The following is a 19,005-nucleotide window of genomic DNA, read 5'->3' as shown; positions in this document are numbered from 1 at the left end:
TCCCTCACATTTCTCTGGTTTTGTGGTTATGAAATACTTTATTTTAAAGGCTGATCTTGGTATTACCCATAGAGATTATTCTCCCTAGAATAAGTGACACTTACAAAACCATTGAGGCTTCCTGTTGGTAACACTGTAAACCACAACAACAAAGCTTAGTTATATTACCCATATCTGCTTAGGAAGTTGCATGTGCTTTGTGGGCTCTCCATAAAGACATGTGCATCTCCCAGAGCAATTGCTTGTCTGCAGCTGGGTATAAATTAACTTTTTAATAGGTGGCTTTCAGTATCAGCTAAATCAGCACAGGAATTCTGAAAAACAGCCCAAAAATAACTGCCTTTTTTTGAGAGGGGGACAAAGACGTACAGAAATACTTCACTAAAAATCAAATTGGTTTTATTTCAATCTTCTAGTGCTCTTTAAAGGCCAGTTAAACATAGTTCTTTTAAGACTGAACTTTTTCAAGAAATTCCTTTCCTCTTCTCCTGTCCTTCCCACTCAAACATTGTCTTTAGGATCTTAACATTACTCTGATATTTCTATTAAAAATAACTACATGTATTAATAAACTTAGAGCTTCAATTATGTTAATTTGAAAGTTTTCTGTGACAATGGTGATGTGACAATTGGGACTACAATCATGTAAGAAAAGGAACACTCATTTTTCTATAGGACAGTTCTGCATCCCTCATCCTTTAATTTGATAATGCTGCTGGATTAGATTTTGACTTTGTTATTATTTAATACCAAAGTGAAACTGTAGTAGTTTCTTCTTATTGGAAGTATAGATGGCAAAGGCATAGGAAGCATCTCCTGCTGCTTTTGGATCAAATTAGGAATCAAATTAGGAGGATAAGAACATTCTGGATCTGTGACCCTGTGCACTTCCCAGTCTATTTCTCCTTCCTTTCTCCCACGATAATCCCAACAACAAAGCATCAAGTATGTCTTGGCTGTTCCTATTTGTCATCATCTCAACTAAGATCACCATGGCTAATTTTGAAACAGGTGTCAGGCTTGCTTGTGGTCAAAAGAAATCATGTGAGTATTGGCTAAATTATATTAATATTATCCATATTGGAGCATTTGGCATCGATCATGAAGTATTCCTGGCTTTCAGATTCTCTGTTCAGACTCATAATTTTTGGAAAAGTTGGCTGCAGAGAGCAGTGGACCTCACTAAACACACCAAAAGGTACAGGAATTGCAAAGTGGAGAAACATTTCCCTATCACAAATCTGTGCACGCTCCAACTTGGCCCAGGGTAGAAGCTTGTTCAAATATTGTCTTATCCAAGTAGATTAGTATTACCTCCTACATTAACCCTAAATATCAGGGGTCTAAAAGGTGTTTACAGAGCACAGATCTGTCTTCTAGACAAAGCCCCAAAATATTTGTACCTTCTAATTTTGTAGCCCTTGGATTGTGAAGATAACCCTTCAAACCCAAGCTGAAGTGTAAATCAATATGATGAGGCCTTCCTTAGCTTACAGAGTCGGCTCAGTTTCTCAAGATTATGTCCAAGCCTTTGCTGCTCAGGGTTGGTTTTGCTAACCAGCAGTGTCAGGGAGTTAACAAGACTGTTCAGTTTTACTGCTGCTATTCAGAAACCCGTGGGAGGCTGCGCAACTGATGAGAATATCAATTTTGTGCTGCTGCTGAGGAAAGCCAAAAGCAGAAGTAGAGAGAAGATACAGCTACACTAGTATTCCTGAAATTTACTTAATAATAGAAGAAAGCTGGAAAAAATTATTTAAATTAGCCTTGAAGGGGTTTTATAGGAAATAATTTTAAAGCGTTGTTTCCCATCCAGCAACCGAATATGTCAAAACTGGCCAATTAATGAAACTGTAGTGACTGTTTAGCAATAAAATAAAGTCTGTTTATGCAAACTTTTAAAAATTGATACAAGTTATGTCATCTAGGAAGAAGGAAATGGGCTCTTCTAAGAAATCTGAATAACCTTGAAGATGTTTTGAAATAGTGACATAGCTTCCTTCCTCCATTTAGTCACTGAGAACAGCAGAACTCAAGGTTATACTGACCTGAGCTGGTTTGCATAAACATGGACTTACTCATTCCTTCTGTTTAATGTAGTTTTTTCTTAGAAGGCAGGTTTGAGTATTAATACTTTTTCTATGTCCACCACTCCCTTCAGTAGAACTGAAAGATAAATAGTATCCTTTTACTGAGAACCAATTTGTGGTTCCTTTTCTCTTGTAAATTAAGTTTTTTCATCTATAAACTGGCAAATAAAAATACTCAGTCTAATAGCTGGCAGCTCCCTGGCTCAGATTTCAAGTGCTTAAGTTAAAATAGTAAATTCTTAAAGCTTGAACTGTAAATCACTGAGTGTCCTACATGTGCTGTTTGGAATATTGTTATTAATAAGTCAAGTCTTATATTGAGCCTATGTTTCAAAAGTTCTCTTACAGTGGCAACTTGATCAAAGCCTACAGACTGGGGTATAGGTGAGACCTTGAACAGATGCTCTGAAAATGGTTTCTTTGAGTGATCTCACTCAATTCCAGTGTGTTTTCAAACCTGCTTTTTCACTGACTTGGATTGGCATTGATAAGCTGCAGTGGGCTTTATAATTTGTGGCAGTAACATGTATAAATAGTGAGAGCCAGCTCTCTGCAAGCCCCAGAGGATTCCTGTGCTTTCTCCTGAGTGGGGTTTTGTCATCTCTTTTTGAGGCAGGGAGATGTGAACAGCTTGGGGAGGGATGAACAGAGCTTGTGTAATCAATACCAATGTGAAACCTGTGCTCTGGCCTAATTACCCAGTGAAGCACAGCAAAATACTTTTTCACTAGTCATCAATTGTGTACTTGTTATTTGGGATTGTATTTGTTGGTTTTACATAATTTTCATTTGCATTGGTTGTGTTTTTTTTTTAATCCCAAGAGTAAACAGAGAAATCAGAGGTACTTTGAGATTAAAAAGGGTTTATCTACAGAAGATCCTTAGCATAAATAGGAAAACAGTATATAATGTCTTGCTAGTGTTTCAAGTTATATTTAGCTTTTTTTTTTTTTAAATTCAGGATCTTAAAAAACCCTGTGGATATTAAAATTTGCAACACAGCTATGAGCTGATTTTTCATATTAGAAGAAACTGGGATCTATTTTTTTGACTAATCTAATAAATTTGAGTCTGATACAAACTACAGGAGAACAACTAACCCACTTTCCATAAATTTTTTATTCCAGAGGTGCATTAAATGCCTTGGGATTGATGTGCAAAGTCAGTAGGTACTCAAATGATGATTTGGGAGGCCTGCCGTAGCTATCCTGTGAGACAGAAGTCTAGCAGGTTTAATCCTTATTACATCTGTTTTGTCAGAATTTTTTTTCATTTTTAGGTTACCATAAGTAAATATTTTTTAATTTCTTCAGGGGTAAAATGTTTAAACAGGTCCCTGCCCTCTACATCAGTGATTGATTGTGATTCCTGCACCTAGTCTGAAGTACCAATGGTCTTTGAGAAGTTGAAATAGGCCGTAGGCTTTAAGTCTGTCAAGTCTGAGGTTGGCTGAGGCCTTGTGCAAAAATTCTTATTTTGGTGTGAATAAATCTAACTTCCTCTATTTTGTTGTTAAATGGTTAAGCAAAATTTGAATGACACTTGATACATGTCTCCCCATCCGCACACAAGCTTGCACAGTGATAGCAGAGGTGCAGTGACTTCTTCCCTGTGCCATTTCTGCTACATGAGATGCTTTAGTCTCATTTGAGTTGGTGGTGGCAAAGTCTGGAACTGCTCCCGGGTGCAGCCTTGGCTCTGCAATAATGCTCAGCTGGGCTCTCAGGACCTGCCTGCTCTGCCACAGGTGGGGGGCTCAGCCCTGGTGCTGTGCTCACTTGCTGTGGAAGCTGGAATGCCTCAAGGCAATGGAATTACAGGCTGTTTAGTCTCAGGTGAGCTGTGCTGGTTCTGTCCTGTCCCCCTTGGGGCACTGATATCCCCAGGGGCTGGTTATTGGTGACTGCAGCAGCAGTAACAAAGCTACACCGGGGCCGAGACACGTGAGGGATGCCAGGGGGGGTTTTGTTCCTGGACAAAACAGCACTTGACTGCGAGGAGCCTCTTATACAGCCTTTCCACTTTGTGCAGCCTCCCCCTCTCTGCACAAAGCTCACCTTGTTCTCTGGGAGCAGGGAAGCAGCTCTGGGACACCTCGTGATCAGCGGGCAGCAGGTGAGTTGCCCCGTGCTGGGCACGGCTGGGGAGCCCGGGCTTTGTTTGAAACGATTTTAAAATTTTAAACTAAGGAGGTAAAAGGATCAATTGCAGCTGATTCCCAGCAATTTCCAGCCTGCCACGAGAGGGTGCTCCAGTGCCTTAATTTATCCATTACTAAAAAGTTTTTCTGCTAGGAAAGGTGGGGTGTGCTATTGAACATCACCGTGTTACGGTGTTTTAAGTAGGTGTTGGTTCGTGAAGGCAGGCAGGATCCACACAGCAAAAGGCAGATGTGGCTGTATTAGGATGTATCAGAATACATGTTTATTTTGCTTTTGCCTTTAAGAGCTGGACTGCTTCCTTTTTAGTTGTTTTGTTTCTGTTGGGCTTTATCCGAGATAAAGTTGTCTGCCAGCAAGAGAAGTTTCCCAACTTATGTGCAAGTGTGCAGCCAGCCTTTTGTGCTTGAAAAGACATTAAATCTGATAGTTTTACTAGGTAATCTGAGCCCTCGAATTAAGAGTCACTTCTCATTGCTTCTGTGCACTTCTCGTCTGTAAAGTGGCAATAACGCTCGCTTGGTTTATGGAGCTGTTTAGGCTTAACTTCGGCATAAACAAACACAGGAAAGCTGTCTGCGGGCTAAATGAAATAATTAAATATTCAGAGTGCACTCTTGTCTCATCCTGTAAGCTGTTAGAGAAGCGTGTTTGATGTGGCTCTAGCCTGTATTTCGAAACACTCCTGGCACGGTAATAGGTCCGAGGGATGGTTAGTGTTTGTGTTAATTGTTGGACTTGAAATAGAAGCTCAAAGCACTGTGCTTTGTTGGATGTTATCTCTCAAACACCCATAAAGAGACTGAAGCTACAGTGAATTAACAACGGAGAGAGAACTTTAGAATAATGTCTTTGTGTGTTTAGCAGTAGAGCAATACAAACACAATGAATTGCAGTAAGCATTCATGCACTTGGGTTGTTGGCTGGGAGACAGGATCTCTGCAAAGAGATCCCAAAGCTGGTGTTAAGGGCATGTAATTAGCGAAAAACTAAGATCAGCTGACACTGCTGTGGTTAGTCCTTGACTGCTCAGCTGTGAGGTAGTTACACTCAATTGGGACGCATTTGTGTTTTACTGGAAAACACTTATCATTTCCTTTAATAGGAGTCAGTGAAAGGCCATAAACACGTTAATCAGTCCTAAGCCAGACTGCTAGAGAGAGATACAAAAGCCTGTTTAAAATACAACCAAGGCAGACTTCCTGTCTTGCACAGACATCATGCAAAAGCAAAGGCATGACTTCTGGTGTGCTGGAGTTGCCCTTTTCTTCTAGCCCAAACTTTCCTAACTTGATACAAGGTTGAAATCTTATGTGCATTTCAGGCCTTGGCATCTGGCTTTGTTACATAGACCCCTCTATTGTTTCCTCTTACAGAAAGATTAAGATACTCTTCATCACAGTTACCCCCTGAGCCTGCAGAGAAGGTGGCTTGTAATTTTGGAAACCATAAAAGCTATTGCAGATACATCATTTTGGTTTGTTACTAGAGAAGCAGACTTGGGTGTATGCAATAAACTGCTCTGGTACCCAAAAGTGAAGGTTACCCCTCCAGGGACTTTAGAAATTAGATAAACGGTCCTGTGTGTTGAGAACAAGTGTAATTCCCTGGTGAATAGTGTGTGAAATGAGGGTGTCTGAGGCTTAAAGGCAAACGGAATTGAATGTCCAGGAGTTGGTGCTGGTGACTAACTCGGAAGGACAATTTCCTTTCCTATGGGCACTTAGCATTCTTACTCAGCCACCGGTGTCTTTGTTTGGAGCCATATCTGTTCTGAAAGTGAGACAGGTGATGATGCAAGTGTCTTTCTGTCTGACTCTGTCTGCTCTAAGGGAAACAGTTTGTTCCCAAATTCTATGGCTTTGCTGACAAAGGATGTCAGCTCTAGAACCAGGAATACAGACATGCAGGCACTGGAGGAAATGGTTTCTCCCTGTGAAGGTACCATCTTTGTTTAAATATATATAAAAAGATATTGGCATGAGTAAAAATCCCTGCAGCTAAGAAAGCTCTTTGCTGTAGTAGTTTGCTATTTAGTCTAATTTTTTTCCCCACTGGCAGAATAGTAAGTTTATAAGAGGAAGACTTTTATCCTACAGATAAGTGAGGCATGAGCACACAAGATGGTTTATGCAGCAGAGCTATGGATGCAGCACCCTTTCCACAGGCCCATGCTCTCCTTTCCAAATTAACTTTAGAGGCTTTCTATTATGCTTTGCCCTGTGACAGGTTTTCTTCCCTTTTTTGATGCTTGAACTCAAAGCTATTTATTTTAATCCTGCTTCAGTGTGAGTAGGAGTTTTTGTTTAGAGAACATCAGCAGTCGAGACAGTAGCTATTTTCAGAGTCTTGTATGTCTTTGATTGAAAGTGTTATTTATTAGTTAGACACTGCAAGGGTTTTGTAATGAAAGCTCCAAGTATTGCACTTTAGGAAGGATGGCTGATCAACACCAGTTTGAGTCCTGCTCTGCCACAGCTTCCAGTCTGATACTTAGCAAATGACTTTTTCTTTGCTCTAGGTCTTCTGCATAGTACAAATTTTACCCTACTACTCAGTAGGACTGTCAAGAGGATAAAATATCAAAACTGTGAGCCACTCAATATATCAAGTGCTACAAAAATATCCCATGTAGTATCAAGTCATAATATTAGCATGCCCTGACTGAGAATGTTGTGTGGGCTGTGAATTTAATGTGTCTGAGAATAGGCATTTCCTGCTGGGTACAGCGTGGTTGGCAGTAGGGAGGGTAGTCACCACAAAACAGGTATAGCAGAATCTTGGGTTTTAATACATTGTCTTGTGCTTCTGTCCTTAAATTACTAAAAAAATGTTTCAGCAAAAGTTGTGGATCTTACTGTTTAGTTGCAGAAACCTAAGCAGGAGAGATGGTTACCTGCTAGAGGGTTTGGAAATAAGTCTTACTAGAATACATATCCTCATTGGAAAAACATCACTGCATCTTGTCACAAATCTGGAGAACAATGATCTAAATTTAGAAAAATCTCACTGTTGGGGATGAGATGCTCATGCTGCTGCTTCCTGACTGTCTCTTTGTGACTAAAGGAACAGGCACATCACTGGGTGATGTGTGTGCCCTCTCAGCTTTGGATGGTAGCACTCATGGAATTTTAAATGTGAACAAATACTCCTGCACACCTCAGGCCCAGTCTCCTTTGAGGAGTGTGCCTGGGAGACAGCTGCACTGTTAGTGTGTGTGTGTGTGTGTCTGCCAGGGTCTGTGCTCTCCACAACCATCCCCACCCCAGATCCAGACAAAAACAGGAGAAGAATCTCAACAGCTGCACATGGTTCAGTTTGAGTCTTAATTAGAGTTAGGAGTTGTTCAAAGTGTTTCTTTTCATAAATCTCTAATGATGGTTGTAAGGGCCACACACCCCTATTCAGGTTGTCAAGGTAATGCTAATGTCTTTATAGAGGTGGAGTTCTGGTGGTCTGAGCCTGAATCCTCTAAACATAAATAATGCTTATATAGACCTTTGTTTCTCTATGCTCTACCAGCATGTTCTCAGTTCTCCTTCCCCTTTTCCCCTGCCCAAGTTGCACCTTTTTTTGCACAGGCTCATTTTTCCAGTTATATTTTTTCCCTGAGAGTAGGGTACCCACCCTTAATGTGATATACTGCTCTCATAACATTGGCAAAGGGCCCACCAAAACTGCTGTGAGACCTCCACACCCAGACCTGAATATTTGCTTTGCCAGTTTAAAGGAACAACCTGCATTTTTTGTATTTGTCTTAGATTACAGCAGCCACCTTCATGTATTAAGAACAAAGCCGAGACTGTCGGTTTTCCCATTATTCTGTTTTATCTGACACTGTGTAGGAAGCCCTGCCCTGGCTTTTAGAAGTAAAATCATTAGATTCCATGTAATTTATTTGAGTGAGTCATTTAGTTCCACTTCTGTTGCTGCAACATCTGCCTATTGTGTCTAATGTAATTTTCCCTTAATGGGGCCAACAGTAGCAGTACCAGTAGTGTGAAGTCTCTTATAAATAATCTACCTACAATATTAAAAAATATTCAAAAATACAAAATTTCCAAAAGACTCACCAGGAATTTTCAAAGTAAGAATACTTGCATTATTTTTTTTTCTGTGATGGACAGCTGTTATGAGCTGATTTAGGAAATACTTGTTCTTGAAGTAAACTTTTACAGGATAGAACCTACTTGTATCCTGCTCATCTGAATGAAAATATGATAAGGCTGAATGGATGAAAACTGGTCAGAAAAGGAGCTTGTCCCCACCACACTGGACTTATCTGGTTTAAGGGTGTTTTTTTAACATATATTATACTTCAGTGCTCATTGAGTTCTTGGCCTTGGTGGCTTTGTACCATACTAGACATGGTCACACCTGCAGTGAAGAGCTGATGGTAACCCAGTGCCCAGAACAGCAGCTCTGCACTGCTAGGTGGGAACTAAAAGTTGGATAACCAAATGCTTTATAACACCAATATTTCTGAAAAGAGTCTAATTCTGTAAGTTAATCTACTGGTCTAATTTCTCTAGTAATTAGGAATGGAGTTCTTACCCTGGTAATCTTCCACTGCTTTTTAATTAGACCTAGTTCAAATACTGCTGTGTTACTGAACAGTCACATTTGACATTACTAAGAAGAGAACATGCCATCTCAGATTAGTCAGACCTTCTGAGGGCTCATTTCACTTGCTGCATTTGATCACGACAATTTGGTGTTTGCCATTACTCAGTCTCTGGCGTCAGAATCTGAGGTGTGACCCTGCCTGTTTCATTTAGTCATTTTTTTTTTCAGTGAAAATGAAATATCTTGCTCCATGCAGGTCTCTGCTGGATGTTCTCCAGGCTCTCATTTTTTGTACATCAGTCACTGACTTGTGTGCTGTTCAGTGGTTTTCCCTTTTTTGGGGCGCAGTTCATGATGAAAGCATGACCTTAAGGGGTGTTGGCCCCACAGACTCTGCTGATGCATCATGCAGGAGCTTCAACATCCTTAGGTGTGCTGGGTGCTTCCAGTTTTCTAAATTTCAACTCTTGGTTCAGTTTTTCAGGGACTGACCATGCAGGCTTTATAAAAAATTAACATCGTTATGCTTGGTTTTGTGGTTTATTTTAGATTTTAAGAGACTTGGATCTCAAAGCAATAATAGGTCCATATTTCCTTACCTCACTTCCCTCACTGTTTTTGACAGTTTTGGCACCTGCTCAGTTCCATAACCAACCCAGGAGTTTGTTACTTCTAAACAGCTGATGCAGCTCAGTTATATTGACTTTAAGTGCTTAAAGTAGCTTGAAAGCAGCAGGAAGACTGTTTGTGGCAATGATGTAGATGAGCAGGAAACATGTCATTAATTCTAAAGACCCTTCAAATAACTTTCAAATATTAATTAGCCTCTGATTCTGTTAAGTCCTTCTAAGCTGAAAGAGCCATTTTAAACCTCCATGGCACAGCAGCTTGCAGTCTGGAGTTAATGGGATCTGCCTCTGGATGCTCCATGCCTTGCCAAAGAACAACTCTTGGGCTGAGGTTGTAGTTTGCCTCAAGGGTACTTCTTCCTAAGAAATTTGCAGGTTAAGTAAAGTGTCACAGCAGGGTGGAATTCCAAAAGAGAAATGCCCTAAAAGGCAGGGTTTAGTGGCATCTCTGGAAGCTGGGAGTGACTGTCTTGCAGTGGTGCCATATAAGAGGTGTCCACAAAGATGAGATAGAGAAGCCCTTGGCTGGAGACAGAATCTGCACGGGATGGTGAATGTTCAGCTTTCTAACTACTGCGCTGAGGAGAGCTATGGATATTTAAATGTCTTTAGAATATAGGATTGCCATAGGTAACTACTGTAAATAGTAAAAATGCAACTGTAAGATCTTCTCCCAAGCTACCAAAAGCTTGGGAGCAGCTTTAGTTTCCAGTACCTGGAAGTACGAAAGAGAGAAGGCAGAATCCTCTTCCTTTACTGTTAGAGGCAAAGTCAGAACTGAGGACAAATTCACCATGATTTTGGTGGCTCAGGTGGATGTTTGCAGTAGGTTTGTACTCTAAAAGGCTCAAGAGAAAATGTTTTAAAAGGGGCACATGCAGGACTGCCTGTTGTTTTGGGATTTCCAACTTCAAGCCAGCACCTGGTGTGCTGGTACAGCCCAGTAGTGAGCCCTGGTCCCAAAGGAAGCACTTGGTGTGGCTGGCTCCTGAAGGGATACAATATGCCCTGTGTAATCCAAGCAGTCAGCTGTCCTGACAGCCTATATGGGCCAGCAACAACTGGGAATGTTTTTGTGTGGAGTGGGAGGAAGAAGGAATGAGGTGGAACTCTGTTGAATTAGAAAAAAAAAAGAAAATATCTTAATTGAACAAGATAAAGGAACCTTTCTTGGCCTTGCAAACCAGAAGATGTGGGGATGCTGGAAGTAAGTTGGCACAGTCAGACTTAAGTCTCAATTTCAGTTCAAAATTTACATTTCCTAGAACAACACTCCTAAATTAAGCAGTTTTACATACCTCCTTTAAGGCAGCTGTATGGCTCAACTGGCAAAAACCTTGCCATGAAACTAAAGGCAGCAATACTCTGTTGTCAGAGATCTTATTTCCCAGTTTAGGTTAAGTCATCTTTCACTTCATTAATTTCCCCACTCCTTGATGGTGATAGCAGAGTATGGATACTACTCCTCCTGTGGGCTGCAAGTACTGTGATGAGCTGTATGAATGGCTTGATTTCTCTGATTTATATGTCTTTAAGAGATATTTTTCTCATGCACATGTCCTGTGTCACTGATAACTCCTGTCAACTTGACTGGCAGTTTCTGTGCATTTCTACTTGTCTGCTGCAGGTGTAAAATCTCTTATCAGTGCCACAAAAGGCAAGGTAATATTGGTGCATCCTCCTAGTTGGCAATGTGCTCCATTCCTTGGAAAAGCATCTATCTTACTCTCCACAGTAATCCACAAAAACTGATGTTGTACCTGGATGCAATTTAGGAACTAACCCGTGCTTTCCAGAGCCAGAGGAAACGAACCGCTGAGGGAGCCGCAATGTTACACCTCCCACTGGGAATTTCCAGCCCTTTCCCTCTTCCTTCCTCCCTCAGAATATATATATATATAGTAAATAGGCTAAATTAAGCACTGGGGGAGGTGGCACCCCAAGGCAGGAGCAGTTCCAGAGGCTGAGTCGCCTCAGTTAAAAGCAGCTGACAATGCCCTGACCAATCCTCTGAGCATCCCCGTCGTACCACCACCGCCCTGGCAGCGGGGGAGACGTCTCAGACAGCTATGCTGGTATTAAGTGGGAGGAAGGCTCTTTAAATAACTACCAGTGGGTCCTATTCCCTGAGTGTGTCAACATCGAGTTGTTGTTTCACCCTCTGAACAGGGAAAAAAAAAAAAAAAAAAAAATCAGTCAAGGAATTGTGTGGCAAGGAAGTGACAAAAATGAGATAATGTTTTTTGGGTTTTCTAGTTGCTGGATCTGTTTTAGCTCGTGGCAGATACTTCCCTTGTCATTTTGCATTTCTATTCATAAACCTCCGAGCAACAGATGAAAACCAGAACAAAAGAGGAATAGATTTGCTAAAATCAGGGGAGTATACTCTCTTGAACCTCCTTACTGAGTACTCCAAAAGAACACTTGTCTGTGTTTTGATTTTTGAGTATTTGCATTTTGAGGGGGCTAAGGCAGCCTGGCTCCCTTCCCCTCTCATTTCTGATCTTCCCATGTGGGTAAGTTACTGTGCATAATCCAGACCTGAAAAGCCTGCCTTACTCTTACAAAATACACTGTCAGGCTCTTCTTATTCCAGATGAATAACATGTATTGTGGTGCCAATTCCATAAAATGGAATTTAATTTAGTTAGGGTTGCCTCACAGCCCATTATGATCCTAGATAAATCCATACAACTGTTTTCCTCTTTCATATTTCCCCAGCACAAGGAGGGGATGTTGGCAGTGTTATAGAAAAACAAACCATTAATTTTAAGGTTAGCACTGTAAATTGGCAACAGATCTCAGCTCTTGTGGGGATTTGTCTTTTGACAAATTATTAGATAAATCTGAAATTGCAACTACCTCCTTTATGATATTTATTTATCTATAGATCAGATTCTATCCTTGTAGCCTGATCTTCTTGCTAGCCTAATTTGAGGTTATTCTAAGCATTTTCCATGCAATTTCTGCTTTTTGAGATGACCATCATTAACCTAGTCAAAAGATGTGGCCTGATGTTTCTGGGAAATTATGTCACTCCTTTCCACACTGTTGTACTTTGTTTGCTTTTCTTTTACTGCTCTGAAAACAAATTAGCAGAAACAACATCATCTGTGGGATATTTTTGCTCTGTTGGCATCCAGGCACAGTCAAGTTTCCCATCTCCTGGCTTATTTCTCCCTAGAGCCAATTATACCTTCTTTAACCAGTCTTCTAGTTCAGCAGTTTCCTTTGCAAAGTCATTTTTGTCTTTTTTTAAGTGCTCCTCACTTTAAGATAGCAGTGTCTGCTGATTTAACCACCCCATGCTCTGTACTGAGCACAGGTTGTAGATAAAACTTGTTGGAAGATATCAGTGGTTTTGCTTAGTGAGTGGGTGCTAGAAGTGAAACAACCCTCAAAGAGGAATAAAGTCTTTTACTCAGCCTTCTAACCTTCCTTCAATTCACCTGTTTCTTAATTAAAAGCTGCTATCAGGCTATGACAAATGATGTGAAGAGGCAGAATGCAAATGGCAAGTGGTAAACTTGCTAATAAGTAATTAAAGACAGACTTACAGGAGATTGCAGGTTGGAGAAGTGGTCCAGGATTCAGTATGAACCTGCAGAAGGTGGGACACAGAGGAAAATGGTTCTGGTTTTGTATGTGAGGTACTCAGCTCTGAGCCTCCCAGTGTGAAATAGAAATCAATCTTTGAGCCGTGGTAATCACGACAACATTTAGAACCATAGTCCAAAAAGCAGAGCATTAGGAAGAGAAAAATATGTAGTTGTGCTACTGTACAAAGCTATGGTTTGAGTCCTGCATGTCATTCTGATCTGGTTTTCTGGAGGGGTGGGTGGTAGAGCTAGAAAAACCCAAAGGAGGGATGTTTAAAGGTGCCCAAAGGCAACGACATCAGACTGCCTAAGAGAAACCCTCCAGCCTGGAGGAGAGAAGGCTGAGGCAGAATAAGATAAAGGCTTATAAAAATCACAAATTGCAGAACAGCACCAACAGGTATGAGCATTCAGGATTTGCCCTGTAAAGACTGAGGATCATCAAATGAAACCACATGTCCTGTTCAGAGCAAGTCAGAGCCTGTTCTTTGTTCCACACCGTGCAGTGGACTTACTGGTAACATGGCAGCAGGAGATTGTTTATGTGGTGAGTTTGGTTTGCAGTGCTTCAGACAGCAACTGGACAAGAGAGGGGAAGGAGCCTCTTAGGAAGTTTAACTACACCACCACCAGCTCTGGCTCAGAAAGACCTGGAGCTGCAACATGTTGGAGGATGTTGGAGGCTTGGGAGGTGTTCTGGAATAATATCATTACCCTTTCCCCAGGCAGTGGTGACAGCAGGATGCTGGGCTGTGTGTGACCCAGCACGGTGGTGGCTGCGTGCCTGAAGAATCCCAGTGTGCCTGAGGAATCCCAGTGTGCCTGAGGAATCCCAGTTGTCAGCTGGCTGACATTTGACATTCTGAAGTGTTCTGCTAAATCCGAGGGGCAGGACTTGGTTGTCCTATCATACTTCCTTTAAATGTTCCATAATTTGGATGTTAACAATCAAGAAATACTTTACTTCCTAAAAGATAATCCCAATGCCTGACTTTACAGTAGATGTAAAGCATCTTTAGTAGTAGACAGATAAAATGCATGTTTGTATCTTTGTATCTCAGCTGCATAAAATTCCTTCAAGTTTAATATATTGGCTAGCCTTACCTCTCTTCAAGTAACTTTTTTAGAAGGAGTGTTTTTCTTTTATTATTCTGTTATAAAATACCAGATATACTGAATAATATCCATTACAAACCTACTAAATTTGATAAACATTCTCAGTCCAACTCCACTTAACTTATTCATAGTCTTTGTCTATTCATTTACACTTATCTTTCTTTTTAATAAAACTGATTTTATTTCTACACCAGCAAGTCAAACAGTGACTTTTTTGTAGCTTTGATTCCTTTTAAGGAAGAGAAACACAGTAGGACACATACAATACCCCTAAGAGCTACAGTAATTCTGCCATAACCCAGAAAGGGTTTTCCAAAGGCATTATTTCAGTGAGTACATTCCTGTCTTAATACTGAATTCAGACACACGAGGGCTGAACACTACTGTTAGATTTGGAAAAGCAAATGCAGTGACACAGCCTGAAACTGCAAAGCTGTCGGCGCTGGGCTCGGAATTCTCCCTGTGCCGAGGCTGGGGCTCGTGTTTCCCTGGTTATCCAGCAGCTGTTGGGAATGGGCTGGTGAATGGAGCCCCTTGTCTGGCCCGTGGAGCCAATGACAAGTGTCTGGGTTTCCCAACGGGAAGTGGCCCAGCAGCCAGGAGCTAAGTTTAGTGCCATGGATTTGTTTCTCTGACTTCATGTGCTGCCCCCACAAAGGGAATCAGCCCATAGGGCTGAGAAGGAGCAAGACAACTAAACCTCCCTCAGCCAGATTCTGGGGCTCTCCTGCCAAGCATCCACATCAGGAGTTTTCCTGGTTCTGAAGTTAACAGCACAGCATGCAATTTTTGGGCAAGTATTCATGCTAAAGCTCGGCTTTTTTTGGAGGAGAGGAAGCGCTGGTTTATTTTCTAAGACAAATATATTTCAAAGGAGGCAAGATCACAAGGGTATTTTAGTCAAATGAAGTAAATATTTTAAAAAGGAACCCCCTTCTTTGTTCAAGAGAAGAAAATGGCTGTGGACGATGGTTTGAACAGCACACTGGTTGCTGACAAATGAGGTTGACAGTTTGGTGATTTATTTTTAGCTGGAGAATTTTTTTCAAACAGAAGTACTGTGTAGCCTTGGCAGTTGCTGCATATTCGGTGTGGGTGGATGGAACTGAGAAGCTGCATCTGTGCTAACAAGCTTTTTGGGATTCCATTAAAAAATTAAACTCATGTACTGGAAACTGAAGCTGTATCAGCTCACCTGGGGAGCTCTGCCCTCTGAATATCCTCCAAAAGGTAAGCAGTGCTGCCTGCCCAGGGCACTTGCAAAATACTTATCTTGGGCCTCCAGATATGACATCAGCTCAGATTTGGGCTGTTAGATTGACATTATCTTTTCTCCTGAGATGGCAAGTCAGTGAGTTAATCTCTGTCCTCTCCTTCAAAGTTTTCCCTTTAACTGGAAAGGCTAAAAATAAATTTCAGGAAGGCAGCTGAGAAACAGTTTAATGTGGTCATTGTTCCAGGTGCTGAGTCTAAGGAGAGTACCTAATATACTGTCAGACTTCCAATAAGAAGGAGTTATGTCACTGGGAAAGCAGCTTGGACATCTATGTCATGATAGCTCAAAGGTCTGGGCAGTTGGTGCGTTACATCTGCAAAATAAACCTCTTGCCAGCTTGACTTCATGAGTGTGGATATTTCTTGCTGCCTTAAGGATCGACTGAGCCATGTTTTCAAGGAGTCTTTTTGTGGAAGAGCTCTTACTTCAAATGTTTGCGTTAACACTGGGAGTAAATAGCTACTTGTTTGATTTCCTTAGAAGTAGATAATATCTTGGCTTTGATGTGGCCAATAGTAACAACTCCTCAGGAATTCTGTTGGAGTGAAGTGTAATCCACATTAAGCAACTTCTCTCCCAAAGTACTGATTTAAAAAAAGTGCTCAAGGACTTACTCTAAGTTGTCATACTGTTTGGCCATCCCACCTTTCCTGGAGAAGGACTGAGTGACCTAATCCTCCTCACCCTTCACACTGGAGAGGTTTACTGGAACTTACCACAACACAGAAAGAATGTCAAACAGACTTTTGAGCTACAGTTTCCCAGTCACCTCTGAAATCTGTGTGTCCCTTCGTTGCACTCCTTTCCCTAAAGCCATCATTGTGGGAGTAGTTGCTGTCCACTGTAGGCAGGATTCAGAGGAAGAGACTGGAACTTCAGTACTCAATGGAAAGAGGTATGTGATCCAGAGCATCAACAGCTGCTGGTGTCTCTGCTCCTTTCTAGATCCTCCCAGTTGTAAAGCTGGCATGCTTTTATAGGAGCTGAGAAAATCCTTAGTAATTAAGGGAACAAGCTTTTTGATGCAATATTTAGGATTTTGCAAAGGTTACATTTGTAGCTTTTGGTACTTAATTTGAATTACATTAGAAATCTTTGTTCGAGAAAGTGTTTTTTTATTATCTGTGGTGCTGTTGGGTTTTGGTTCCTCACCCAGAGGCACATTTAAAGGAGTCAGACTGGTACTGTGGGTGGATTCTGGTGCTTCTGACTATTCCTAATATCTGCTACAAGATATGTCTGTTGTACCTTTTAACAACTGTTAGGTTCAGCTTTCTTGTGCTCACGTGAGTTCCTCACCCTAAAGTGTTTTTTAAATGCATCTAAACCCCTGCATCATTTTGCTGGCTGCATTTATCCCAGAATTGCCTTCCTGACAGAGTTCTGTGAGGACAGAAAATCTTAAAGGTAATGAGAGCCAGACAGTTGAGTTAACAGTGTTGTACTGAACACAATCAATACTTCATCTACTTGGATATTCTCTCTTAAAACAGAAAAGCTACCAAGTGCTTCAGTAGATGGTTCAGTCACAGCCTATACATTGATCTATGAAGGATTTACGCATCTTGCATTCAAGGAATGAATGAAGATTTTCTAGTGAAGACTTTGGAGCTTAAGCTTGATTTATTTCATATGGATTCTGCACCAAAAAGCTACTTCTTTACCAGAAATTAGTGGAGGAAGAAATAGGGAAGTGCTGCATTAGGTTGATTACAGGAGAAATGGTTGTGTCACTGACATCTGAGCAAAGAAATGGGCTGAGGGACACCTCTGTTTGATAATATTCATACCAAAGGAAGGGGATAACTGGTACCAGGAAAACAGAAGACAGGGTTCTTTCTATCAACGCTAGTTTCTTATTTTTTTGAAACCTCAACATAACTAACAGCTTGTGAAGTTCACTAGACAGACAACATCTTGAATTCTTCATACACTGGTGTAACTAAATCAATTGAGATCAATTTGTCTCTCCTTCTACTGACTAAAATTCAATAACATCAACCCCCCAAACCTTGTCTTCCCTTGGATTTTTATGTCAAGCTAGCCAAAAAATACATCTTCTAAGTAAAGACCCAGCACTTTAACCATTGTATCAGCACTTTATGAAGTTGCAAAATAAATCTGTTCCTAACAGGTGAGGCGTATGGAGAACTTTTAGGTTCTTCCATATATTTCTCATTCTGATACCAAAGGCCACTTTTATAATCCTTTTCTATGTCAGATATATTTTGATAGTTGAGGCAAGACAGTGCTACCAGCTTGGCTTGAAATATTTCCTTTTATATGATATGAGCTGTTCATGATGCAATTTTGTCACTGACTCTGAAGTCTCCTCCCTTTCTGTCTCTCCCAGACTGGTACCATAAATAGAAACCCATTCCTTGCCCATCCCAAGTTCTTGGCTCGGAGTTGTATTTCTTGGCTTTACTCAGTGGGTTGTTTACAACACTTAAGCCTTGCCCCACTCCGTGGGAGGCCCAAGGACTAACTATGGATCTGTGCTTTGCTCCAGCAAACCACCTTATTAAGAGTCTGGTTGCTTGCAGGAGAGGAACACCTAGGAATGGCATTTAGTTAGTGCCTGCATTTTACCAAAGCCATATGTGAGCTGTCTGACCCCTTTAAACTGGTGTCTTTCATGGCCACAGAGATGTCAGCAGAAAGACCAGGTGGTCCTTTTGGGTAAAGGGTGAAGTCTGTTACAGGGTAAAGGAAGTTCATGCTGCTTCCAATGCTACCACATTATTAGACAGCAGAAACTTGGCCTGTTCAGCACGGGTTTGCTTTTCAGAATGTAGTTTGTCTTGGGTATTTTTGGTTAGTAGGAAGCACTGAGACTTGGCTTCAGAAACAAGGCTGCTGTAGAACTTGATACTGTTCCAATCGTGTCAGCAAAATAGGAAACCCACTTGCTGCTGTGTTATCAGTTTTGTTTCCTCATATTCATTAAGGCAGAAATCCTCCCACTAACAAGCCAGTTAAAGATCTGAAAGTGCAGTGATGTAACGTGATGTACGTTTTGAATGTGAAATGGAAAATACCAATTATACCAGTAGTTGTTATGTACCTGACAGTCTACTTTCCCTGCCCCGAGTTGACCAAGGCCTGTTCTTTGCTAGCCTTAAAAGCAAGCTCATAAAATGAGTCTATCTATAAAGTAGCATCATGGATATTTATATTGGAATTTAGTTTAAAGACTCAATGGTGAAAATAAGGGGAAATATATGGCATATGTGAGAATCTGGGTGGCCTTGTATTCAAGTGTCCCTGTTGGATAAAGGGGCATGGGAGAAGGCAGAAGATCACTGTGTGTGTATATACACAGACATAGACACCCTGTGGTGTTTTGATGTAAAACACTAATATATCAGATCGAGACTGTTTGCAAGAACCAGTATTTACCCTATAATCCTTCCTTTGTCTCTCCCCCTTCCATTGACAAACCAGTCACTTTGCCCTGTGGCCAACACCACCAAATCCTTTTCAGAGCTGTGTTTTCATTTGCACGTTCTATTCTTTGATTACGAGACACTGACAGTTGGTTCTGAAATTCAAAGTATAGCAAGTTTT

At 41.1% G+C, this 19,005-nt stretch overlaps 1 protein-coding gene across 3 annotated transcripts in view; it reads left to right on the top strand.

Annotated features, from left to right (window-relative positions):
• ABL2 (ABL proto-oncogene 2, non-receptor tyrosine kinase) overlaps nt 1–19,005 on the top strand; it is a 44,383-nt gene that overhangs the window by 6,372 nt on the left and 19,006 nt on the right. Inside the window, exon 1 of one of the 3 annotated variants that reach the window (XM_027694554.1) lies at nt 14,897–15,389. The exons of the other annotated variants lie outside the window; for them this stretch is intronic. Coding sequence (XP_027550355.1) covers nt 15,323–15,389 — 67 coding nt within the window. The 5' untranslated portion in view covers nt 14,897–15,322. Of the gene's footprint in view, nt 1–14,896; nt 15,390–19,005 lie in introns of those variants that run through there. 3 annotated transcript variants of the gene reach the window in all.

The sequence above is a fragment of the Neopelma chrysocephalum genome, unplaced genomic scaffold (assembly GCF_003984885.1).
Source record: "Neopelma chrysocephalum unplaced genomic scaffold, ASM398488v2 Primary Assembly neopelma1_98, whole genome shotgun sequence".
Lineage (NCBI taxonomy): Eukaryota > Metazoa > Chordata > Aves > Passeriformes > Pipridae > Neopelma > Neopelma chrysocephalum.
Note: the sequence above shows the minus strand (reverse complement) of the source record. Positions and strands in the feature narration are given on the sequence as shown.